Source organism: Gallus gallus, chromosome 21 (genome assembly GCF_016699485.2).
Source record: "Gallus gallus isolate bGalGal1 chromosome 21, bGalGal1.mat.broiler.GRCg7b, whole genome shotgun sequence".
Lineage (NCBI taxonomy): Eukaryota > Metazoa > Chordata > Aves > Galliformes > Phasianidae > Gallus > Gallus gallus.
The window spans coordinates 3,064,172-3,090,410 of NC_052552.1; the positions used below are offsets into that span (position 1 = coordinate 3,064,172).

General features: G+C 49.3%; 1 protein-coding gene across 11 annotated transcripts in view; it reads right to left on the reverse strand.

Annotated features, from left to right (window-relative positions):
• RERE (arginine-glutamic acid dipeptide repeats) overlaps positions 1-26,239 on the reverse strand; it is a 168,116-nt gene that overhangs the window by 34,828 nt on the left and 107,049 nt on the right. For all 11 annotated transcript variants that reach the window (XM_015297140.4, XM_046903256.1, XM_040651326.2 and 8 more), the window contains 2 exons: positions 22,795-22,893; positions 2,978-3,058 (listed from right to left, as the gene is read on the reverse strand). In XM_015297140.4, the coding sequence (XP_015152626.1) occupies positions 2,978-3,058; positions 22,795-22,893 (180 nt within the window). The remainder of the gene's footprint in view (positions 1-2,977; positions 3,059-22,794; positions 22,894-26,239) is intronic.

Sequence of the window (26,239 nt, forward strand, 5' to 3'; positions counted from 1 at the left end):
GATGCAGCCTCAAAGCCATCGGCTTTCCTTAATCAACTCCAGCACTCCTGTTTCAGCAGGGGGCACGCTCAGATAAGAGCTGCTTTAGTTCCTGTGTCTCCTGCTCATAAAAGCTTGAAGAGAAAGAATGCTACAGCTGTTTACCCCCATGCCCACTGGGAGCCTCCCTTCCACATAACTGCTTTGAAATAAACTGGGCTGGAGAAGACCTCAACAAAAATACAGCTCTGATACACAGCATAAAGACCTTTCCTTGCTGGCTGCTCAGAATTAGCTGTGCTAAAAAGCATTGGAAAAACGTGTTAAGTTAGTTAAAATACACATGAGAAACATAGGGTTCTTAACGTGTTGAGAGGAGAGGAGAAAAGCAGAGGTGTAACTCCAATAGGACACCCTCAGTGTGGTTGTGAGGACGTGTGCAGCGTGGCCTAATTCTCATGGCTCATCACGGCTGCTGTGTACCTCCTGGTATTGGGAAACAAACATCATTGTGTTAATCCTCAGACTTCCTTTAAGGTAACATCACCTTGTTTTAATACCTGACAGGCCTGGTTCCTGTGTAATTGTGTGCAATTTCCTATTTCTATCTTCTGCTAATGCAACGTTGAGTGCTGGGCTTAAGGAAGCATTAGGAGGTGTTCTCCCAGTGCAAAAGCAGCATTAAAAGGAAAGCACCGGGGAAAAGCACGAAAATAAGGAACCTTCAATTTCAGTGGGTTTTCCAGAGATGGAGAATCCCTGCCTGCCCTCCCTGCAGACTGCAGGGGCTGGTTGGGTAAAGTCTAACAGATGAGGAGCGTGCAGGCTGTACTGACCCATAACCTGGTTTCCATTTAGGGCAAGTCACTTCAAGAATGCCCCTGTCTCATTTTCAAGCAGCTTCTGCAGGACCGAGGAGTGGCTGCAGCTCTCCTGTGAGCGTGTAAAGGACTTTACAGATTTACCTCATGTTAATACGGTGGCTAAGCAGGAAGAGAAGGCCTTTTTTGCAGCATTTCTGGAATTGCTAGGGGGTTGCTTCATGCTGCAACACAAGAACGACGAGCAAAGTGTCTGAAATTATTCCGGGCATGAGAAAAGGGCAGAGAAATTCATTCCACAGCCTCGCAATTTGCAATACTCCATGCAACGAGGAAAAGCAAAGCTGGGCGGTCAGATATTATTTACTGCTGCCTTTACTCTGGGCATGTCGTGATAGCAAAACTGCTGCAAATTTTGTCTGGGGGGGGAAACTGGGAATGAAAAGAGTGCAGAAGGGGACCTGTGGGCAAAAATAGGAAGCAGAGATTAAACAATCTGCTGCTGGTCAAAGGTTACTTGTAGATCAGTTACCACCAGGGGCTACAGCAGCCTGCTCCGAGCCACCAGCACACGGCTCCCAGTTGCTCCGAGTTAATATTTAGTCTTCCCTGAGCTAAAAATGGAGGCTTAACGAAACAAAAATCTAACACTTGAGCAATAACAGCCTGGATCACATTTCACACCACTTGCAAACCTTTTGCAGAGCCTCAGGCCTGATACCCGAGTGCAAGCAGCAGAAGCCACGCAGCAGAAGCAGGGTCAGGCGTGTGCCCCCAGCTCTCAGCTTCAGTCCTCCTTCTCTCCTGCACACTCCTCTTCCCCACCACAAAAAGACATGTTATATTTAAAGCCGGATTTCACAGTTCTCGTTCCAACTTTAAAAGAGCACTCACGACCATCAGTAACTTTGCTATCAGCAGAATAGCTTCTGAAGTACCTATTGATCTGTCCTAAATACATGGTAAGTATTACAGCACAGAGGAGAGCAGTGCTGACGCTGACGGTGTGCTGCTAAGAAGGCCCCTATTTCGGCTGTCACCTTCCCCAAACCGGGCCTTCCCACCCCAACCCCAACCAAATACCAAAGCTGAGTCTACCCACGCTTGTTTTAGGTTTTCCTATCGTTCTCCATGTAATCAGAGAGCACAGACCGGCCGAGGCACCCCAGGAACCGCTGCCCCCTCCCCTTCAATCTGATTCACCGCTCTCATTAACCGTTTACTGACGCACGGCCGTGATATCACAGCACCGCGCCACGACAACAGAACTGGCACATCCTATGGTCTGCCACAGGCTTGGCAATGTTTTCCCGGGGATGCTCCTTCCTGCCGAACATCCGCAAAAAGACCACAAAGAACAGTCTGAACAACCTCGTCTCCATCACGCCCTGCATCAGCACCTTCGGCATCGCTAACGTAACTGCACTGACACGGCTGACACACGGGCGCTCTGCCCTGGTTTCTACCCGCTGCTCCCTGCCTTCTGAATTCAGCACAAACACGAGCACTGCTCTCCCAAAGCCTCCCGGCAGCCAAACGACACCTGCAGCACGGAAACCGAAGCTTCTAGAGCAGCGCTCGTGGGAAGCGAACCGCGTTCCCCAGGCTTCCCAAAGCCTCCCTCTGCCCCCACACAAGTCCCACTCCGCTCCCTGCCCGCGCTGGGGTTTGCAGCAGAGCCGGGCGGCCGCGGAGCTGTGTGAAGTTGGAGGCACACAGCAGTTCTGCAGCCGAAGTTGCATGTTCGCTGCCCGCACGCTGCAGGAGACGAAGAGTTAAACGCGAGCACGGAGCGCGCAGGTCGGGGAGCAGCAGCACATACCTCATTCTTCCAGATTCAATTAGATCCTGTTTTGGTTTAGGCTTGCTTTAATTACCCGCTGCCATTTGAGCCCGACTCGGCGACATAAACGTATTATCCCCTCCTAATGTCAGGATTTAAAATTAGATTTGCTCTCCAGAAATGCGCTCCGTGCTGCCTGAACGACTCCGGCCGCCACCGACTCCTTTACGTAACGAAACCCGACAAACGGCCCCAAAAAGCACAGCCAGCTCCCGTCGGCTGCGCGCTCCTCTCCCGGCAGCGCCAGCAGAACGCAGCCGGGGTGGGCAGGGAACAGCTCGGTAGGAGCAAAGAGCAGCGGCAAGGCGAATGACAGAAAGTCTGGTGTACTCACGGTCTCCTTATTCGGAAGCAACTCCTTTCGGATCCTGAAGAAGTTCTTGCCGTACTGCCTCAGCCCCTTAATGAACCGTTTCTGCGATAAAAGATAACAAAAAGGGCACGTCAGCAGGGGAAGGCAGAGCGCTCCCGGAGCGGCACGGCAGCGCAGGCACCGGGCGAGAGAGAGGGAAGCGCACACGTACGCAGGCGGGGAGGGACGGCTCCGCGCAGACACGGCCGAAATCGCATCGGATTCCCTCCGGCGTCCGATCGCCGACGGCCGCGGCTCTGAGCGCGGTCGGCGCCGCAGCCAGCACCGAGCCGAGCTCGGCGGAGCGCCGCGCGGCCCCGAGCCGCTTCCCAACTCGGAAGAAGCGGCGAACGGCGAATACGCGGCGGCGATTTCCCGGGGAGAAAAGTGATCCGAGCCCGCGGTGCGAGGGCCGGCGGCCCCGGCAGCCCCACCGGCACAGCCCGCGGCTCCCGAGGAGCCCCCCGAGCGCAGCCCGGGGCCGGAGGAGGAGGAGGGGGAGGAGGGGGCTCCGGCGGCGCGGGGAGGGGGAGCGCGGCGATGGCGGGCGGCGGCGGAGCGGAGGGCCGGGCCGGGCGGGAGGCGGCCGCGGGCGCCCAGCATGTGATCGCGGCGGGGCTGGGCGGGTGCGCCGCAAAAGGCGGCCTGGATCGGCCCGGCCCCCCCGGCCCCGCGGAGCCGGCAAGCGGAGGCCGTGCCCGGGCCGGGGCCGCGCCGCCTCTGCCCGAGGAGCCCCGCGCCGGGCTGGGGCCGGCTGGCTGCGCCCCGACGGCGTGCGGGACGGCAGAAGGGCCGCGGGTGGAAGGGACCTTAACGAGCCGCATCTGGCCACGCCGGAGCGCAACCGTGAGATCAAAACGCAGCGCTGCGTGCTCCTGACCCGAAGGGCCGGAGCTCAGCGTGCCCTCGCCCTAATAGCAGCGCACACACCGGTCCATACCAACTTCTGCCTACATCGGTATGCCGGTAAGCGGCCCGGCCCCGACGTGCCAGGGAACGGGTAATGCCCGAAGCAGAAACGCGGCTCTCGGGTCGGCTTAGTGCGCGTTGGAGCACATCTCAGTGCACACAGGCGGGTGCCGCGGTGTGTGAGGGCAGTGGGACCGAGCGGGGCCCCGTGCACCGCCACCTCACCCCATCACTGCTGATCCGCTCCCACGGGGATCTGTCCTCGCCTAACCCTGACCCTCCAAACCAGTAGGGCTGCAGGGTGAGCCAGGAACACGCCTGGGGCACGCGTGTGCTGGGAGCTCCCAGCCCCTGCCAGCCCATGCTCTCACCCAGCGGCTGGATGTGCATGCAGCAGTAGGCTGCAGGAGCACGGACTGACAGCAAGGAAGCAGCCCAGCACAGGCAGAGCCCCAGAGCAAGGTGTGAGCATCCTGCTCCGCACCTCTGGGCCTTCACCATGTGAAAGGCCTGGCGCTGCCATGGCATGGAAGGGGAGCTCACTCCACGGCTGTACCTCTTCCGCTTCATGTTTCTAGGCCAGCAAATATGGCAGCAGCCACAGAAAGCCAAGGAGCCCTCCTGGCCTTCCCAGGTGCCAAAACAGCAGTAAGATCCCTGTCTGTGCCTCACTGCTTCTTAAGAACCACGCACAAGCAGCAGCTTCAACCTCAACAGCAAACCTACAACTCAGCGAGGCCTGGCTTTTGTTACTGCCTTTTTAAGGAGGATTTTATTGGATTGTCCAAGTTTCCCTTCCTGTTCCAGTCCTCCATTAATTCGGGCACGGCGTTCAGTCCTCCCCCTGCCTGCAGCAGGGACTGCTTTTCTCCAGGTCAGGCACAACAGAGCGCTCTGAAGGGCTTTTAAGTATTGAACAACCCAACTGTTACCACATCAGTGACCCGTGGCTCTCCGGTGTGCCATCCAACACAGCCTGGCAGCTGAGATTTTCCCCTCCCTGCACAAGTGACGTGCAACAAATGGCACGTCTGCACGCCGTGCACTGGCAAAAGGCACCTGGCAGTGCCAGCACTGCCCTGTAGAACCAGCAGCCTTACAGCTCCAGCACAGGAGGGGAGCTGCGGGCGAACAGAAGGGGCTTTGGAGCACAACGGTATGAAAATCCAAACTCTGTGCTTTGCAAAATTAAGAGAAGCGTTTCAATTCGACCACTTAAGTGTCGCTTGAAGACGTTACTAATGGCAGAACGCTGTCAGCATCACTGTTTGTGCTGTGGCTGAAGACCATCCGCACACAGCCGACAAAAATGCTGTGGGTAATTATTGTTGTGAAGCAGCATTAGGAAATCCCATGGCTCGCTAGGCCAGTCAATATTGACAGCCCGCAGAGATGTTTATGGAGTGGTTACCATGGCTATTGACCAGCCAGAACACAAGCTCTCCTCATGCCAGTTTATAATTTCAGCGGCCCCAGTAAAATTTATTAGATTCTACAGTATCCTGCTCCAATGTGTAAACAGGGAGCTATAAATAACCAGGGAAGAACAAGGAACAAGCATGCTAATGTTTGCATATGTGTTCCATGCAGGTCCCATATTTTATCCCAAGAAACAAATATCATGACAAGATACACAAAGCCATTATGTTCTGACTAACAGAGCTCAGATGGCATGTTTATCAATGTGATGATAATGCCACTGCAAAGCTGCAGTTAAGGTTATGCGTCAGGGTTTCCATTATCAAGAGATTACAGCCTGGCAGGAAAAATGTGCTGCTGCGTGCTGAAACGCAGCACCCCGGGTTTAGCTGGGAACTGGGGCTCTTAGGTTGGTTTCCTTGCTTGCTGCAGCAATCTGAAGCCCAGCTGGCCCCAAAAGCACACAAGAACACCACCCCGTGCAAAGTAACCCACTGAATCTATTGAAGAACTTCAAGCAGAAACCTCATGGGCTTCAGATGGGGAGGACAGGAGATAAACCTGGGACTGCGTAAGTGCTACTTATGCCTCTTCTGAGGCAACGCTTCAGTTGGGTTTAGATCAAATAAATTCTCTGTAAGAGGCTCCATGTGTTATTCCATTCCCTTCCCACGACTCCCACCTGGTTAATTAATGAAAAACATGCTGTAATGCCACACATTTGCAAACACACAAGCAGGGCTTGTGCTGCTCCTCCTTAATCCAACAAATACGGATTTCTTTCAATTTTCCTAAAAAATGAAAATAAAAAAAAAAATCCCTCCTTTAGAGCACATCCAAGAACAACAAGTCCTTCTCTCCAACATTTCCTTACATTATGAGTTTATAAAAGGGGAACTTAGAATGGAAAACAGCACTGCTGCTTTATGACCGTGGCAGCAATAGGTGCAGTGCACGCTCTGAAGGGCCTAAGATTTGCAAGGCAGACAGCAGCTGAAGTTGTCACCATCTCCCACATTTAATGCACCTTATTAAGTTTTATGGCAAACGCAGTAAGAAGATTTACAGGGCTTTAATAGTTAACAGCAAATAAACACTAAATGCGTAAAAGCATCTTTATTTCCTAAATTCCCCAGCATGAGAAATTATGGCAGTTCTGAAAAGAAAATGAGATTTGGTTTCATCTGCAGAACTCTTAAACGTGCAGCACGTTTATAGATGGCCCCAACCAATCCTTAGCATGCAGACATCACAGAGGCACGCTGGCTGCATTTCAGCACGCAGAGTACATTTTATTAAAAGCTTGGCTGGCTCTTAACGTTATATTTCGCCTATGTGTGTACAGCTCAAATACAGACATTCGCTGATAAGGTTAAATGATACGTACTGTCCTCTAGGAACAGAAGTACCCCGATGGCTTCCATAGGATCCATAAGGCAAGGGAGGCTGTTCAGCCTGAAGATGCCAGCTCTCTGACAAAATAACTTGCATTATTCAGAGTTTTTCCTCACCACATTAACTTGGCTATAGCAGAAAGTGATGCTAACGTTGGTGGTGTTCCCCCTCCGAGGAGCTCAGTGCACTCAGGAGCAGGCAGGACAAAGCACTGCCCAGTGGCTGAGCTGCCTGGCACTGGGGGAGGACTGGTCCCGAGGTAATGGGATATTCTGGGTTATGACAGAGTACAGAATGAGTACTGCGACCCAGCAGAGCTCACCTCAAACGCTGTGAAATCAGCCCACTGGGAAAGAACTGTCAAGGAAAAGCTATATTCAGGCCTGCTGTGTTCCTTTAATACGCCCCGCTGCTGGGAGAACAGGATATGCTTCAACCTCATCTGAACTTCCTTTGTTTTATTGTTTCCTGTCACTACCGTAACTCTGCTTAATGTTTTTTAAATCTAATTCTGAAGTAGCCAGCAATTGCACCCCTAGCATTAGATACTTGTGCTGCTGTCGGTTACATCAGTTCACAGCAAGCTTGCAGAAATCACCCAGCTGGCAAACTTGTTTAACGCAGAGACTCCACAAGACTTCCCCGAGTGCCTCTGCAGCTCCCCGGCCGTGGCACTGCCTCAGGGATGTGCACACATCTCACACCGGCCAGCAGAGGCAGCTCACATCTCTGGGGGAAGGTGTGCCTTGTGCCTACAGCACCCAGGGGCTCTGAGGTTGGGGGCTGCTCCGTCCCATGGGCCACATGCAGGCGATCACTTTGCAGAGCAGCACTGGAAGAGGACAGCTGTATACAAGCATGTGGGTGCACACATCATTTTTTGTAACTAACATCGTCATTTGCCTCCTGATTATTTTGTTCATTGAGCAGACTGTGACTTTAGTTCGTACTCCACGCTAAAACCAAATTCCCTCCCATTACACAGTGGTCTGCTTATTTTTCTTGCCCATTTATTACATTAACTGTATTGTCTCGAGACAAAAAGAAGTGTCCTTAAACTCAACACGCTGATGGTGCTCATTAGTAGCAACCTACAGAGGCACTGATGCTCTTATTGGACTTTCAGGGCACCTCTTCAGCGTGCACTGTTGGTCATATAGACATCATAAAAATCAGACACCCCCTGGGCCAGATGCCTGTAGGACCACCCAGTCCTTTATGAGCAGGAAAATGCAAGAAATACCTCAGGGCTGAGGCTTTAAGGTGCTCATCACTTAGCTGCCCTGCCATTGGGACCCACCTGAACCAGAGGCACTCAGCACAGGGGCACCACGGAGGTGCAGAGGCGCCCAGCAGCCACCAGAGCCCGTTCCACACAGCCCGGCCGTACACAGACACAAAGTCATTAAGCAGAGTCCCTCAGGGGAATGCCAAAAGATCCTGAAATGATAATGATCCCCCTGCCATGGTGCTGCTCTGGTAGCTTTTGTTTTGAACAATAGATCTCCCATGATACCTCTCGCTTGCTGAAAATATTGGTATTAAGTGAGCGTGAGCACAGCTGTGTGTAAATTACATATATAAACAGATTAGATTTGTATATTTATACTGGATGCAAACACATTAATAGCACATTTGCATACACAGTTGGCTAAATGAGACTGCATGCAGAGCGGGATTACTAGTTACAAGCACATTGACTTAGAATTCTCAATAAAGTATTTATGCAGCCATTCTGGAGGTCAGAGTGGATTCATCATCCCATCCCACCTCTCCTCCTTACAGTGATGTGGGAATGCTGTCCTGGAGGTGCCAACCCCCCCTCCAAACCCCCCATGCTGTGTCTGTAGATAAGACCACCCTGCAGGCAGCACAGCACAGCCTGACTGCTCACCTGAGGGTCCCCCAGATTTGTTCCCTTTTATTTCCCCCAGAGTGGTGTTTTAAGGGGTGAGAGAACCAAAACCGAGCACAGAACAAACTGCAACCCGACCACCAGTCTGCCCAGCTTGTCCTTCCCCTCTCAGCTTCACACCAAGGACCAATGCCAAACCCTGTAACAAAGGCAGCACACTCTGGGAGGTGACTGAAGCTTTCCCTGAGCTGGGCAGGACCCAACCATTCCCTGTGGGATCTGAGCTGTAGGGGTGCTGCTGACCCCACCGCCATCCCCTGCTGTGTTACCAGCCACGCTGTGACAGCTACTGCTACACAGCCACATCTCTCATTCCCCCGAGCTGCTGGCAAGGCTTTTATTCTCTTGTGAATATTGTACCTGTTTCTGCGAGGCAGCCTAGATGAGAAACAAACCAACCGAAAAAAAAAAAGAGATCAATTACACGTAAACGACGAGCGTTCCTTTTTGCTCTCCCCGCAGCCCCGCTGTCAGCCAGGGCTGGGCGTCTCACTGCACATCCCCAGCAGCACTCCGGGCTGCCAGGCCGTGGCCGCACCGCCGCAGGGCCTGAGCTCCTGGGCAGCATGCAGGGGAGGGCGGCACTGCGGGTGCGAGCCGGGCTGTCCGTGCTGCCACGCAATGGGAATCAGAGGGCTGCTGTGAGGAACAGGCGGCTCCTGCCTGCTCGCTAATTGCTGGGGAGCTGCGGGGAGGCCGCGCTCACACAGCGTGCGGCGGCGGGATCTGGTAAATGAGATCAAGTCTGCAGCGCGCCGAGAAGGCCGACCTGAGGGCGGCCTGCAGCGCACGTCATGCTGACGTGCAGATCAGGACTCGGCTGGGTACGAATGCAGCAGCAGAACAGAAAAACCTGACTTTGCTTTCCCGAGTTCCAGGAAAGCTGTCTGACAAACAGCCGTGACCTGCTCCCCCCCCACAGCCAGGCCAGCACCCAGAGCGCAGGCTGAGGGCCGCCAGCCCAGGCCCGGCCCTGCAGAGCAGAAGCGACGTGTAACACGTGCAGCCATTCCCTCGTACTGCTGAGCCTCATCGCTCCCACAGCACAAAACCGGGCACGCCAGCTTGCCCACGTCGGTAAGGAGCCGTGCCAGAAGCAGGGCCCACCTCCTGCAGGCCGCAGAGCTTCCCCAGCCGCTGGCTCTGCCCTCATCCTCAGGAAGCAATCCTTACGTCACATCCCCGGTTCACCCGGAGCCGGAGCCCGGTCCTCCCTGGGGCAGAAGCCTTGAGAAGCCCCCCGACATGGGACTGCCAGCACTGACACGGGAAGGCCCAGCTCCCCATCACACTGACATCCCTGCTCCCCAAACACCGCCGCTTTCTCGGCTCTGCAAACACAGCCAAAAAGATTCCAGTGTGTTTTCATATACATATATATATATATATTTAAAGAGGCACGTTCAGAATTAAAAGAGAATGACCCATATTTTTTGTGACCCACGCAAACAAAACCATTTGCTGCTGCCAAAAGACAACAGCAAGCTTCAGATTGTACCTCAGATTACCGTTTCCTGCACAGAGTCCCCTCTGATTATATTTAAGCTGCTGTTACGAAGTTGTCACACAACAAAGCCTCATAAACAAACAGCGAGTAAAGGAGAATGGGACAGCACCTCTTCCCAAGGACGTGCCTCCTTTCCCCTTGGACATCGGAGAGGATCTCTCCTTAATATAGGTAAGTAGCAGAAAGTCAGCACTTAATCTGCAAGCTTCCATAAAAAGGGGTTGGTTTTTTTTTTGCATCTTAAAGACTGCCGCTCACCCAGACGTGGTGAAAGTGCACTTTCTTAGCGAATATAAAAATAGCAGTTCCAATCGTAATTTGTTTTGAGCAGGATGAAACAAGTTGGAAGACAGAATCCAGCAGCCGAGATCCAAACAACACGTCTAACAGCACGTGCAACGTGAGCCAAAATGGGAAAGCAGCTCTTACGTGGGATCCAAACCCCGCTGCACTCCTCGTGCGTCGCTTTGGAGCATTAGCCTTCCCCTTCCTCCCCTGCTCCAAACCTCAGTCACACGGGACACTGTAGGAAACACCTCTGCCTGCCCACACAAAGCAGATCTGCATTAAATCTCCAACGCTAGCACCCCAGCTCCAGGCACCAGCATGGGTGGGCACCAGGCCACAAAGCCAACAGCCAACCCGGGGCTTAACACAAAGCAAGCGTAACTTAAACATCCGAGCATTTCCATTTCCTTCCCTCTTTCACGGTGGCACTGCTGTCCTCCCGCACGCTCAGTAACCGCGCACAAAAAGCTGTGCTCAGACTACCTGCAACGTGCTGTATGATCCTTTCAAGATCCCATCACGCTATTTCTAGTGGAAGTTCCCTATTGTGGAAATATTGCTCCTCCGGGATTTCGAGCGTTATTGTCAATTATTCTGGAGGCTGTATTTCTGCCATCAAACAGCGACTTGCTGCAAATGACAGGAGGAAATGAACAAAACCATTTCAAGAGCTCCCATGCTTTAGAGCAACGAACAGATCCAAGAATAATGAGACAAAATGGTGGCAAGAATCCCCAAGGAAATTACCCATATAGAGAAGCAAATATTTCTGCAGATGACTTGGCCAAGTAAATAATTAAACAGCAGGGCTGCTCGCAGTTACAGTGCCCAGGTCTGAGCCCAAGCACCAAGGCAGACCCTGCAAACCTCCCAGATGTCTCAGGATACAACTGCCACTCTCTGCAGAGCTACCTGAGACAGCACAGCTGGCTGCAGGAAATACGAGCCATGACAAGAATCAAATTCCAAGCTAAGAGATAGGGTGAGAGCATTTCCTGTATTGAGCAGAAAGCAAACTCCATCCTGAACAGCAGCCCCGCATCCTGCTGCACTGCTCACAACAAAAGAGGGGTTGGTGTTTCACGACTTTCGTAAGTTTGCATTTAGAGAAGTGAAAATTCAGTTATTTCCATGTCCACTTCGGGTGGTACACTGTCACAAAGCCTGCAACACCTGAGACCAGAATGGGCATATTCAGAATAATCCGAATTTCAGACAGCTCTTCAGTCATCTCTGATGCCTCCAAGTCCAATACTACCACTCATTTTTGAGCCCATGTTTTTCAACCGTCCCTGAAGCCTCTATTATATGAAAATTCTGCTAGTCTAAATGTTAGAATGAGCAGTCTATGGGGTGCCTGGGGACGCAGCACTGCTCCCATGGAAAGGCAGCAGATTTAGCAAGTCAGCAAGCCCGCAGATCCATCAGCAGAGCCAGGCTGGGCCGACCAGGCAGCACAGCTTGCAGCTCCTGCTGGTGTGGGTGCCATCAGCAGGCAGCCTGGGCACCACAATCTGCATGAAGATGCTCCTGTCAAAGCTTATACGCCGGTAGCTGAATTAGCAGGACTGATTCTTTTCCCCCCCTTTAGAACTACAAACCCTTTGCACTGGGGATTGAGTTCCTTGCAAGCTCCTGTGATACAAGAACCCACACTACAACCTGCACTGTTCAATTATCCATTCCATTTTTGTCCCAGGTATGTAAGATCACAGTGAGTGACTGATGCACTTCTGCTACACAGCTATCCAATTACTGAGGAAGACGATGGCTCACACGGTGATCTTGGCTCTAACGTGTAAGAGTAGCTTAAAAAAGCTGCAGATGATTCATAAGTTCCCTTTTCTTTTGTGTAAGGGCCTCTGAATAAAAACATCTAGCGGGGAGGAGAGGGGGGAGACAACATGGTGCCAAATATGAAAAAATAATACATGAATAAAAGAGGGAAGAAAAAAGAATTGGAAACAAAGGACCAGAAACACACATATAACAAAGGGAAAGGTGGCAAAGGAACCATAAGGGGGGGGGGGGGGGGGGAGCAGCGCTGAGATACTGAAATTACTTCCCCAGAGTAAATCTGGATGGTGTCCTCCAAAGCAGATCGAGTCCTTTGTACAGTCAGCACCCCAATAAAACAGAGGTGCCCCCTTTTCTTTCTCCTGTTTGTAGGAAATGCAGGGGTTGATTTCAGGACCTGACATTTCTGCAGTCCTGGGGGGGAGGGCAATGTGCTGGGATGCTCTTCGAAACACATAAGCCCCCGTCTGGTCAATCTCTCCATGTGGCCTAAAAGCTATATAAATCTGAGAGGATATCATGAATAGGGGGTGAGGGGAAAGAGTAAGGAAAGGAACAAAAGAAAAAGAAGAAACAGATGGCGGCTCACGCGCAAGTGGATGGGGGAGCAAGTGAGATAACAAGGGGCCAGTACAAGCTGAAGCAAAACCACAAACCCAGGCGTGATGCACACTGAGTCCTCACCACAATATCTTCAAAACCACAGCTCATAAAGTACAAAAGCAAGGCTGAACAAGGAGCACGGAGTGGCAGCTTCTGATTGCACCCTCACCAGCACAGCGTGGCCTTTACGCAGCGCTGAGAGGAGGAAGGAAGAGCAGAGCCAACCACACGCCCATCTCAGTGAACCGCTGCAGGAGCGCAGCTTATCTACCAGCTGCCCAGGGACTGCCTGGTCAGGTTCCTCTCTGCTGCTGATGTGAACATTCAGAAGGTACCTGGCTGCTATCAAACGGGAGACAGCATTCTTCCAAGGGGGCTTTTCCACTCTCCAGCCGATGCAGCTCCCCCAGCACTGGCAGGCGCTCAGCACCCCGCTGGATCAGCTCCTTATTTGCTGCCACGTTCTCTTTACGGCAGTATCATCATTAGCTTTACTGGCGCTGTTACCCTTCTAACTAATTAGGAATCTTGGATGGATGCAGAAAATGATTAATATTTAGTCTCTATGTGCCTGCTACAGAAGCAGCCTATTATCAAACAAGTGACACCTCCACAAACTTAAATAAAATAATGGCTCCCATAGAGGGTTTGGAGCCGCTGACAGAATGGCAAGTGATTTAAGTAACAGAAAGCTGAGCAACTGGTGATGGATCACAGTTTTCTCTCGCGCTCTGTTACAGCCTGTAATAGAACAAATGATCATTTTTCAGCCTAATTGAATATGGCCACCCCGCTTATGTGCAAAAGGAGACAAAGCTATATAATTTGCCTCATTAGAATGCGTTTTTATGTCATCAGGAAGAGTTAAAAAAAAAAGAATTGGTGCTGTTGATAGAGAAGATTAGAAAAATAAAATTTATCATGCAAACAGAACTTGCAAATGAGGTGTATCTTGGCATTCACACTGCTTATGCTTGTGTGGGGAGGATAAGTCCTGAGCGCTAAAGCACACAGAGCATCCATGTTGTGACAGTAATCACAGCTCCTTAAATAAGAACTATGTCACTATAGCAATTTGATGAAGAATTTGGCATTTTCTGCTGTAACAGCCACTGGTCCCTACTACATACGTCTGAGCTGAGCTGCCAGGCAGGATCATAGCAAATCCAGTGACATCTGAGAAGTTACTCCAGTTTTGCAGTCGAGGTTTTTTTTTGGATAGCTACTAGAAAAATGGAAGTAGCTGTTAAAGATCAGCCTTTTCTGACATCAAAATCAGAACTTTAGCAAGAGCAGCGTGTCTCCAAGATAACCTTAGCTATGCTCCAACGTCCAGTTCCCATAAGCCACAACCACTCGGTTTGGCTTCTGTGCTGCAGTGGGAGCCTCGGGCACATCACAGCTCCCAGAACAGAGGGCAGTGCTTCTGCTGCTCCTCCAGTGCCACTTTTGAAGGCGCTTTCTCTGCAGGTGCCTAAGCCAGCACTTACAGCTCCTATTTTTTGTGAGCTAACACCTTCCACCAACTGCGGAATCAGCTCTAACAAGTTGCCACTTTCACAATTAAAATCCATTAGGAACGTGGTGGGAGCCCATGGCAGCACACAGCAGGCGCCTGCATCCATCTCCTCCTCTCCTAAATTCCGTGCAACCACACATTTTCCCAACTCTGCATTCATGTAAGACAAACACGAGGAGGGCACGGCCCATCCTTCTGCCAAGCTATGGTGCTTTTTGCTTTGGAGAACAAAGACAAAGGAAGCACACATGAAAACCTCTGCATCCTTTACAGCAAAAGGCGCTGCATCAGACACACCACACCACAGAGCTTTTCACAGGGAAAGTCAAGGCTATGACAGCATGCCAAGGCTTCAAGAGGAAAAAAACAGCAAAAAAAAAGTCATCTTGCTATGTTGGTGACAATGATACTTTCAGGGTTTGGGGTTTCTTGGTGCATTTTCAAAGCAAATCCTTGGAGCAGCAAATCGCCGCTTCCCACAGCACAAAGCAGGGATCTGCAGCTGCCTGTAAGCCCTGAGCTCCGGGCTCTGACTGACACGGCTCTGCCAAAGGTAAGATGTGCAAAGACACTGGACATGTCCATCACATCTGCCATGGAAAACCCTAAAGCACTTAATGTAGTAATACGTATCCACGGAAGGCGCAGTGAGGTGTTAAGGAGGTATGGATCCCTTAGATTTGCATTGCTTAACACCTCAACTCTGCCAAACCACTGAGAGGACAGGGCCATTGAAACCACCTGCAATCAGCACCAGGGCTGCAGACTGTCACCACCCCCTGCCAGCCAGTAGACCCCTATAACCCACCTCTCCAAAGCATTACAAAGCTGAGCCTGAATTTATTCACACTCGCATTAATTCACACTCCTTAAAGCCGAACAAAAAAAAACCTTCTGAAAACAGAGAGCTAAATGATATATTTAAATGAATAAACACTTTTCAAAGCCACAAAAACCCCTCATGCAATCCCAGATGCTGGGTTAATGCACAGCAAGGAGATGAGTCGGACACCAACCCAGGGCCACGTCTTAAATTAGCATTCAGAAGGGGAAGCAAACTGAAACGGATCCTGTTAAAACTACCAAACCTAAAAGTCAGCCGTGCTATTAACAAACACAGATTGTCATTACGAAAAGGTGAATTTCAGAATTTGGGCATTGAGTGGATGTAGAAAGAAGCAGAGAACAAACAGGTCAGTGAGATGTGAGATAGTTTTTGCTATGCGGTATCTTTTAAAAATGAAGTTAAAAACATCTGATAGAGGGGCAGTGGAGTTCTACTCTGATTACAACACCAACTCCTGCAATCGCTCCCACGGTTCTGCTTGCTGTGGTGAAAGCACCAACCCCACAGCCCTGCAGAAGGGCTCCCCGTCCCCTCCTGATGCTCTTGCTGCCCGTGCTGTGCCTCAGTTTCCTCCCAAAGAAGAAGGGGACGTAAGATGACATTCTACTGGAAGCAGATTCTGGATCTCTCAGCAGGCAGAAGTCTGCCTATGAGTCTGGACCGTGCAGACAGCCCAGAGCATGCCCTGATGGGGAGAAGCAGAAGCTGAGCCCCCAGCACTGGGCAGCACGCTTTGTTCCAGCCCAGCCGTGGGTTCATGCCTTTGCACGACTCTGCTCGACGTGTGCGGACACTGAGCGCTGCTCCAGCTCCGTTGCTAAGAAACTACCAGGGATAGCTTTTTGGGCCCTCTTCATCTATAAAATAACCACTCTGCCCTATGGGAGAACAAATGCAATCTCTCAAGTCCCCCCAGTGTCTTGTTCTCGTTTTTAAATGAACACAGGAGGATGATGGAGGACGCCGGGCTGTGTAAGCGATCTCCATTTTTAAGACGCCCTTGAAAATGAGATGAAAAACATGGTTTCAACAATCAACCGCCGTCGTATTTATTAATCTTCCAAGCAGCAGATTCTTTCCCTGTGGCAACAGTGAGCTGCATGCACGTCTTCTGCCTATTACAGACCTTCCTGTAGGAAACAAAGCAGAATACCAACTTCGGCGAGCACCTACCAGGTACTGAGCTTACAGCAGAGCTCAGAGCGTGGCTTCCCATCCCTGCACTCAAAGAGCTTTCTAAGCTGTGGCAAGTGGCCAGTGTAAATATTTGCTGTGTTATTTTGGGGGATCAGCAGTATGGTAAGCACTTAATAGATAAAAATATCCCGCACCGAGGCAGAAAGACGACGAACCGAGAAACATATGGCAGCTAAAGCAAACAAAAAAAACATAATGGTATTGTTAAGAAAAGGCTAACTTATGTGGCAGCTGTGGAAAGATCAAGATTAAGGAAAGCAGTGAAATCGCCCACTCTGAAGCCAAGGTCACCGATGGGATTTATGGATTTATCCCCGAAGGCAGCCTTTGCTGAACATGAAATGCTGAAATTATTATGTTTTTTAACCTACCCCCACTCCGTTCGGGCTATCTCATTTGCTGGAGGCTTTTAAAATTCATTCCTCTTCACAGCTGGTTAAACAATGGAATCTTTCTGCAAACTAAAAGGACAAAATTGATTGCCCTACACAAACTTTTCTGCACGTATAATTGATTTTTAATTCACTGTCTCATTTCCGAAAGGACTCGACAATAAACTCGGTGCTGCATGTGCGATATCGATCCCTTTAAACAATGGCTCGGATCAAATGCTGATGCAAGTTCATCACAGCCGAAGAGATGGATACCTTTTGTCTAAAAGGCTGGTTTTAAACTCAATTCACCTTCTCTCACCACATTATTTTCTGGCTGGATTACAGCACATCATTTCACATCTCCCCCAGCTGCAAGCCAACTGTAATTTATGCAACTTTTAAACAACCATCCTGTTCCTCAAGCAGAAAAGCCTGATCCTTCCTCAGTTACTTCTTACTGCAAGAACTGTACGCTCCCATCCTTTTCTTCAGCTACAACTCCCTTCACTCCTACTACAACAGAGTCCTTACTGGACTGGGGCTGATTTGGAGTTTCGGCTGTTTGCAGTATCAATCCTCCATTGAGAATCCCTGATTTGTGCACCAGCAGAAAGCACCACACGAGTCCTGAAGTCAGAAAGCATTCCTAGCAGCTGCTACTACAAAGCCTTGCTTTCTGCTTTTGGTGGATAAAAAATTAAAGCTGAGAGGTAAGTGATATCTTAACCTCCTGGGCCCACCCATTGCTCACGCCCTGCAATGCCAGCCTCCTCTGCACGCATCCCTTCCGTTTTTTCCTCTTGCTATTTGAGCAGCTCTGTTCCGATTTCGCTATGAATTACATTTGCTATAGCTGCCATATAAACAGCAAATAAAATTCATGGTATTTTTGCCCCAGTAAGCAGCTCTGTCTTCCAGTGCCTCTGAAAAGCCCGGCTTCAAAGGAGCTAGCAAAGGAAACGAGGTTTTCCTGAGCAGACATTCCAAACAGGGCAGATGAGAGACATCTGAAGATGATTTGAGGCGAAAAAGCCAAGCAAATAAGTACGTGTGTTCTGCATAAGTAACGGGCTGACCAGCTCCACGGGACTACAAAGACCCACACGGATCAGTTTGCTGGATCTCGTCATTTCTGGCAGAAGGATCTCCACGTGTGTTTGATGACAAATGAGCTTTAAGCTGAAGCCAGGTGTGGATATTTTAAAATGTATGAACTTGTAAATCCACGGCCATGGCCAATTAAGGTTTATCGCCAGCAAGGATTAACCATCCCCACACGTACACGTAAGGGGTTGTTGGAATCTGGGTTGTTTACCTCAACTGCTCCACATCAAAAGCAACGTAAAATATTTAAAGGGCAGCATATTTCATGATAAAAGCAGGTTATCAAGGATGTCACGGCGTGTCATTGGCAGTTCTGCACGGAGACGCACGAGTAAAACCTCCTTCCCATGGAACGCTTTGCTTTTTGGGAACTGAACGTGGGACCGAGGGGAGGAGAAAAGGGAGGAAGAACCCAAGGAATAATGCATGGCTGCTGCCTGCCCCCCACTCCCTCTAACTTTGGAAGACACCATCCTGAGCTGTACGGGCCTCGGTGCTCTTCATCATCAGCATCTCCATGCTAATTAGGAGCACAGTTCCATGCAGCAAAAGCCTCCCTGCGCAATAACTGCAACACACAGCAGCAGTGAACTCTGCCTTCAGCAAGCATGCATAAATAAACAGAATTAATAACTACCCAAGTGTGGACGGGTGACTTAATCTGTTTCGATTAGATGCAGCTCAGCCTGAGGCTTTTGTGTTATTTAAAACGTGTTCATCATGTTTAATTAAAAACCTAATAAACTAGAGGTTCTTTTAGTTCTGATTTGTATTTCTCCCTCCCCTAAGCCATATCGATCTGGGTGCTACTTTTGATAAAAAGGCAGAAAAAAAGCACATTCTGAATACAAACAAAAACAGGAGAGCGAATCAGCAGAACAGCTGCACAAAGAACTGGGCTATTTCTGCCACCATCCCCAGTACGTAAGGCACAGCACAACTGAAAGCCATTAAATTAAAAGAATTTAAGACGAACGTTGTGCTCTTTATAAGCGAGTCATTTGATAGGTGATCTATCAGAGCAGAAGAACTGAGCACATTAAGCTCACTGATGGACCTGGAGGAAGGGTGGGCTCAGGGCTGTACTGAGCAGCACTGAAAGCTGCTTTCGGAGCACATCCAGCCTCACGGGGGTGGAAATCCCATCAAGACACATTTTCTTGTGAAATATTTCCATTGAATACACTTCAGAAAACACGGGTGTTTCAATCCCACCTCAACTGAAAGCACCAAATGACTGCGATTCCAGGCCTGGCATCTGGGAAAGCAAAGCAGCACATCCTCGACTTTAAATACAGGTGCTCATGGTGGTTTCAGGCTGCAGCCATTCCGCAGAGACAAAAAGCTCTGAATTCAATGTTCCAGAATACATTTTCAATGTAATTTTTGAAATGTTTCCAGCTGGAGAAGATGAATTGACCAGCGCCACGCCATTCCTAATAGGGATTTTCTGACTGCTCGTATCAAGAACGTCTGGGCTCCATCAAAGATGCACACGAGATGCAGGTAGAGCTCTCATTTCTCCTTCCCTCAGCACAGGGCACTGTCACCAGCTCTGGACTCAGCACTGCTCCTACCTCACACTGCACTGCTTCCTGCTTGAAGCTCAGCACTACCGGGTCTGACCAGTGCTCTGCAGGGCACTGAGCTCAGAAGCCAAGCCCTGCTCACCCAGCACTGCTGGGATGGATGCTGTTCGGTGGAGCGGCAGCTCTGCAAACAGGAAGCAGCTGCTGCTCGAGCTGCTCATAGATGCATCAGAGCAGAAGCTGCTTGAGCCGGTTCGATGAGGCAGCAGGGAAGACTGGTTTTCACAGCACGCCCCTGAATTTACATACTGGAATGAGGAAGGTTAAAAATAGCCAAAGGTTTAGAAACCCGAGGGAGACAGCAAGCCTCCATCTTCATATTTACTGAGCCTTCCATTTAATTCAATCACTGGTAAATTTTATCCTCTATTTAATTTGATCTAAAGATCTGTAACCACTTCATCAGCAGCAAAAATAACTTCCATCCTTTATTTTAATCAGTCCCGACCACCGCGAGGCAGCTCTGACGGAATACTTGGGTCACAGGCAGCAAAGTGGGCCTCATTAACAAGAAAGGCTCAGTCTTCAGGCAACACGTAGTCCACAAAAATAGTTATAAGCTGACTACAATAAATGTGAGCCGTTGGTACAGTGTTATATCACAAATACTATTAAGTACTATGGAGAGCTGTGCTGGACAAAGCCTGGCCATCACATGTGCAACCAAATGAGCCTGGGGAGGGAAGGAGAATACAGGAGGAGGTCACACAGCACAGAGCTCCCTTCCCAGCCCCAGTTAGGGACATGAACCAGTCGGAGCTCAGTACTGGTGCAATATCTGCCTGCTTAAGACAAGTTACAGAAATTAACTACGCAGTTCCCTATGGGGCCACAGGAAAAGATTAAGCCCAACACAAAGAGGGACACGGTTTGGAGCTGGGTCTTCCACTTCTCTTCCGCACAATAGTCTGGCACAGAGTCGCCATGCAGCTGTAGCACTCTGCATGTCACACAGGAAGAGCTTTCCTCAGCTTTGCAGAGCCAGCAGCAAGGAAACTTGCCTTGCAAGCCCCAGGAAGGCTCAGGAGTGCAGTACAGCTGCTTTAATCTGGAGTTTTCTACAGACTGCCAGGGACAAACAAGCTATGAAGTTCTGCAGGTGGAGCTTAGCCGTCTATAAATAAGAGCACAGTTTGATCTTTGGCTCTGCTGAGGCTGGAGGGCTGCCAAACGTTTCTGGAAACTTGGAAGGAACAGAACAGGAACAAATATGATAAAATGAGCTGCGACTGACAATGATTTATAGAGTTAATGATCATTATTCTGTACTCACAGGGTCTGCGCTTTCAGAGTCATGTTTCACTTCTCAATAAACTTCGCTTTTTCTTATTTGTAAGGCTTTATTCCTATCATTTAACGTTGATCAAAACCCCTGAGCTGCAGCAGCTCTGACATTCTCCGCATAGTGCAGCTGATGGAAAACACAAGGAGAGTGCAAAATACTCTGCACAGAAAAAGAGGAGTTGGCAGTGCACAATTCAACCGCCCTACGGAAAGAATGCGCGCAGAGAACACAGGGAGAGCAGTGTGAGCACAAACACACCGAAGGCAGGGCAGAGCACTTGAGCTATTTGTTCCAGCAGTCCTGCCCCAAACAAAATGCCCTGCGGTGACGAGATGACCCACAACCTTATTAGGAAGCCGTGTTCTCAGCATTTTTTTTTTACTCATCCTCTCCTTTGCCGTGCTGCTGTGCTGGCACACGATCCCCTTCCACTCCACCACTCCAGGCGCTCTCCTAACCACAAAGGCTCTTTGTTGGATTTCAGGGTAAGCCTGCTTCAACGCAGCCGTACAGCCCGGCCTACCCTTGTCTGGCTCTTACAGAACAGTGTGTCTAAAGGGAGAGTCGCTTTTCTATTTTACGGCACACCGCAGCCCAATTGCTGACCTATGAAACGACACTTTCCCATTTTCACAGCACATGCAGACTCCATGCAGCATGCTAGCAAGGCACATCTCCTTACAGGTTACATCTCACACAAACCCACTGTGTTAAGCACACCCAACACCAGCATTAACACGCAGAATATTTTTAGGCTGCAGTCCAAGTGAACTTGTTCAGCACTTTTGTACTGATGGGCAGCAACAATGCACAAGCATTTCTCTGCTCACAATCAGGCACGTGAGTGCTAGCTTAGGCCACAAGGTGTGACAAACAGGACTCCAAATGCTGCCAGGAAATGCAGCTTTTGCAACAGACGCAGCAAATATTGCTATTTAATCCGAAGGAATAAGAACCTGTTTGTTTACAAGCTGCCAGCAGCTTAAGAATCGACTATTTGCTCCCAGCTTCACGTGATTTATTGCTGTTTACAAGCCTACCAAACACTTCTACAGCACGGTTGCATTATATCATACCTATAAAAATTAAGCCAGCAGCAAACTCACAACCGCAGCAATTAAACTGCAGAACAAACCAACCACAAGGAGAAGCACCTCTGCCTTCTTATTCTTATTCCTGCACAGATACCATCTCCTCCAAACTCTGGAAAAAGACAACCTCAAACCAATACCCCAGAGGGTATGCAGCTACCTGCAAGTGCCATAGGGAACAGCCAGCACTGCATGGGTGCAAATCCCCCAGAGATTTCAGCTGCCAACCAGGAGAACGTAACACTGCACTGAGTATTTACCCCAAATCCATCGTGTCCATACATTATTTTGGATGCATCTTTGGATAAGACGGCTGCACTGTCTTCAGCAGAGTTTTGGGGTCTGACAGCTTCTACATACTTCAACGTAAATAGTGATGGTGTGATCCCACCTTTCACCTTATCTCCTTTTGATCTGCGCTTTGTCAACGGCTCATTCATCAAGAACTACATCAGTAAACAATTTCTAAGATCTCATACAAGGGGGAAGAAGGGACTTAACCTCTGTGCAGGGGAAACCCAGCCATCTAACTTCCCTTTCGCCAGCCTGTGCTGACACTGTAAGCCTCCTGCAATACCAGCAGGTCCAAATCAGGGACAAAATGTAATGTGCTTTTCACCTCCTGCCCTATTCCAATTAATGAACGGGGCCAGCCTGCCCGGAGGTGAAAGTAGAAGTTAAATTGAGAGCCCAGAGGTTTTCCAGCTGTTCTCCTACCCTATGGAGTCCTCACAAAGTCTCTCAACTTTCTCCCCTCCCACTCCTAGCGTAAGGAGGATCCTCGTGAAGCTCTGGAAACTGGGTGAGGATCCACTAACTCAGATTCGTGCAAAACTTTATCTTGCATGACAAATTATTTGCCTTATTTCCCATAAAAGTAACTTCAGAATAAAAAAAGAAAAGAAAGGAGAGAAGGAACACGAACTGTAAGGCTGAAGGGAATATAATTCATTTCCCTACCACTTCATCTTCAGTCCAACACTTCTCAATCAGTTTGGGCACAGGCTTCTTCACCAAGCGCTGCAGGGCTTTTCCAGCGTCGTAGTTACTTTCATGTAGCTAAAAAGTAAAGACAAACAGAACATTCAGTGGAATGAGCAGTGATCTGATAGAGGAGAAAAAACACTCAAGGGGACCACGAGATGTTCTACACCTCATTATTTCTACTGTTGATATATGAACTGAAATTTAAACAACCTGAAGGTAATTAGCATTTTATTAGTAGAAGAGACAGCATTAAAGGAAGTGTGTTTTCCTCTCCCTTCCTGGATTTCTCCCAGATGATATTTGAGGCTGCTGAAGATTTTCGGTTGGCTTTTAAAAACCATATCTTTTACATCAGAACCTCCAAGGAAATCTTAGGAAGCTCCACCACAGCACTGCCCAAAAGGAGCTGCATTCTAAGCAGCAACGTTTTGCTTCGATCAGGGCAGCCAACTGGAAGGACCAACACGCAGCAGGGATTGCACGCCACGCAATGTCAAGTTTACCATCCAGAAAGCTCTTCTGACAGATCTGTATTGCGTTGCAAAGACCAATGGGTGGTTGAAAAACATATATGGAAAAGAAACGATCGCTACAGATGAGTACAGGAGTACATAAAGGCAACTAGGGATGTCTGAGTTGACAGTACACCATTTCAAATGGTCACAGCCTATAGCGTGCCTTATTTTCCACCCCAACGTAGGTATCTATTTGATCAAATGCTGTCTGAAGTAGACAGCAGACATTTAAATCAGGGTGAAAGAGAAAAAACAACCACACTGGGGGAAAAAGCATTCAGCAGTGAACCATGAGAATCTCCAGCTCTGAACCTGTGATAGAAAACACAGAGCAGGCTGCTGATCCATTGCCTGTGCTATCCTCCAAGTACAGCGGGATTTAAGGAACCCAGAGGGTGAGTCAGGAGGCTGCTTTGTGTCTTCTGAAAGTGATCTGAAAGAACAAGACACATTGCTGGGATGACAGAAACTGTCCCACACCCAGAAGGAAGAACGATTTGCATGCAAACTTCCCTATAAAGACAAGCTAGTTTTTCCAACCAAGGTGCACACCGAAGTTATTGACCCACATGACAGATTTTCACAGACCCTGAAAAATGTATTTGCAAGAAGGGTAACCAAAATATGACCCCATGCATTGATTATCTCCTGCTATTATTCCTGCCCAGAATTTATTCCAAGCCCTTTGCATCCCACTCCTCAACAGTATCCGTGCTGCTATTCCTGCAGCCCACTGCTCTCAGGAAGCATTTCCACAAGTGCAGCTCCTGAACTTTTCTCAAGCCTGAAGAACTGAACAGGGATGGAGATACAATTACTGAGCAGTGAGGAGCTATTAACTACTTTGTCACTATTAATGTAGCTACACCAAAACCTGATTGCAGGAGCAGAAAAAAACCTCATTTTTTCTCATGTCAAAAGGCTCAAATTTTATACCCGAATTCTGCTTCAAATAGAAATAGCATGAGATTGCTTTCTTACTGCTGCTCACTTCAGCTTCCTCTATCTCAGCCAATTCAGAAATAGTGATTATGAACAGCTGACAGCACTTGCAGCCCTCCCACCCAGGGCCACCTCCAAGCAATACCATCACGATCTCCTATTTCCCCTTTGGTCTGCTCCCATTTCAGCTCACACCACAAGCTCTGTGGGGCACAAACAGCCCTTCCATACCCAGAGTTCACAGTGAATGCAGTGGTGTGGTTCAGAGACTCCAAAGAGCTGCAATAAGAAAATTACTCAAACTAATTACCACTGAGTCTAGGTGATTCCTATTAAGAAAAAGAGACTTCTGAATCAGGATAGATAGGAAGGGGAAAAGCAAATCACTGACCCCACAAGGTTTAGATTTTAATGAGACTAATATAACAATTAACTTTCACTGAAAACCAGTTTTGAACAGTTGTCACAGTAAATAATGTCTCAGAAAGGTTTGAGCACTGACTCTGAAGGCCACTACACAAAAGCTGCACAAGGAATAAAGCCAAACGGCAACTCAGTTCACTGAGAGGACACATACAGCAAAATATGTGCGTGATGGACATATGCAAAATGCTTCCTTGAGCAGAACCCCCAGTTCTGAGCCACAGAGCACAACACTCAGCAGCTGAGCAGTGCTCTGCAGCTGTGGGAACAAAGCACATCCGTGCAGTGCCAATTCTGCACCCTGCCCTGTCCGCTCACTGCAGGCTTTTATTAGCTGGTGCAACTGTTAACACCCTTTTTTATTGAGAAAGTGAATGCTTTTTTATTGCAATTAAAAAAAAAAGCCATAAATGGGCAGGAAACCTCCCACGATGCAGCGCCCATCTCACACCAGGCACTGCGGTGTGTTGCAATGGGGCGCTCTGCAAAGTGGTGGCGTTGTGGGTCCCACGTAAGCAGCACATGATTGTCCCTGTCACTACTTCAGTATCTCAGCGTTCTGCCCACGGATGCCACAGAACAGACTGTGCCAGTCTGCAGAGCTGACCCATCTGCAGTACAAAGCACACCAGGAGTTACTCTTCTCGACATTATATTGGAAAGAACAGCTAATTTATTCTGTTCGCTGTGTAATCTCAGTTCGAGTAATTTGTGCTCCTTTGTAACACCTGCATTGCTGAGTTTCCAGAAAACAACTCAATAAAAAATCTCTCCTGAACACCTGAAAGGGGCCCAAAGCCACACAAGCCAGCAGTCAGCTGCAAAAGCAGAAGTGTCCTCCTGCACGCACAGCTCCTGCAGGTGGGATGGATGCCTCATCAGCTGCAGCAAAGCATCAATTAGTACACTAGGGGCTGTACATTACACAGGCTGGCTCAAACCTTCTAGTAACAGCAGGAACAGCTCTTGAACTGATAAGGTGCTCACCCACCTCCAGCAATCACTGGGGCGTTCAGAATTTGCTTATACCTGAGGGACTTCTTCTAAAGAAAGTTACGGACTTCTAAGAACGAAAGGTCACTGCTGGGCAAAGACCTGTGACAGCAATATGGAATGTGGGGTTAGAGCAAACAGCTGCACTGCCTTGGTTGCCTGAACGTTCTTCCCTTACCACCAGCTGAAGTCAGGCTCACATCTGGAGCTGAGAGCAACACTGCACTGAGACTGGTGCCTGCTAATACAACGGGAACCAGGAAGAAAACTAGACCAGAATCATTTCCTACTTACTTGAGCATTTGATTTGGCACCTGTACAACTCGGACTCCATGCAGCAGATCCCACCGCATGCAGCATGACGGAGGAACCAGCTTCCAGAAGTCACTTCGTGGCACACCAGGGCCACCAGCAGCACATCCCACCACCAGCCACCATCTGAGAGTGCTCTCGTGGAGCCTGCTGCCTCCAACCCCGCTGCCACAGGTGACATTTCCCAGCGTACAACAGAGCATCCCAACACACAACCTACCAGCACTGGCTCC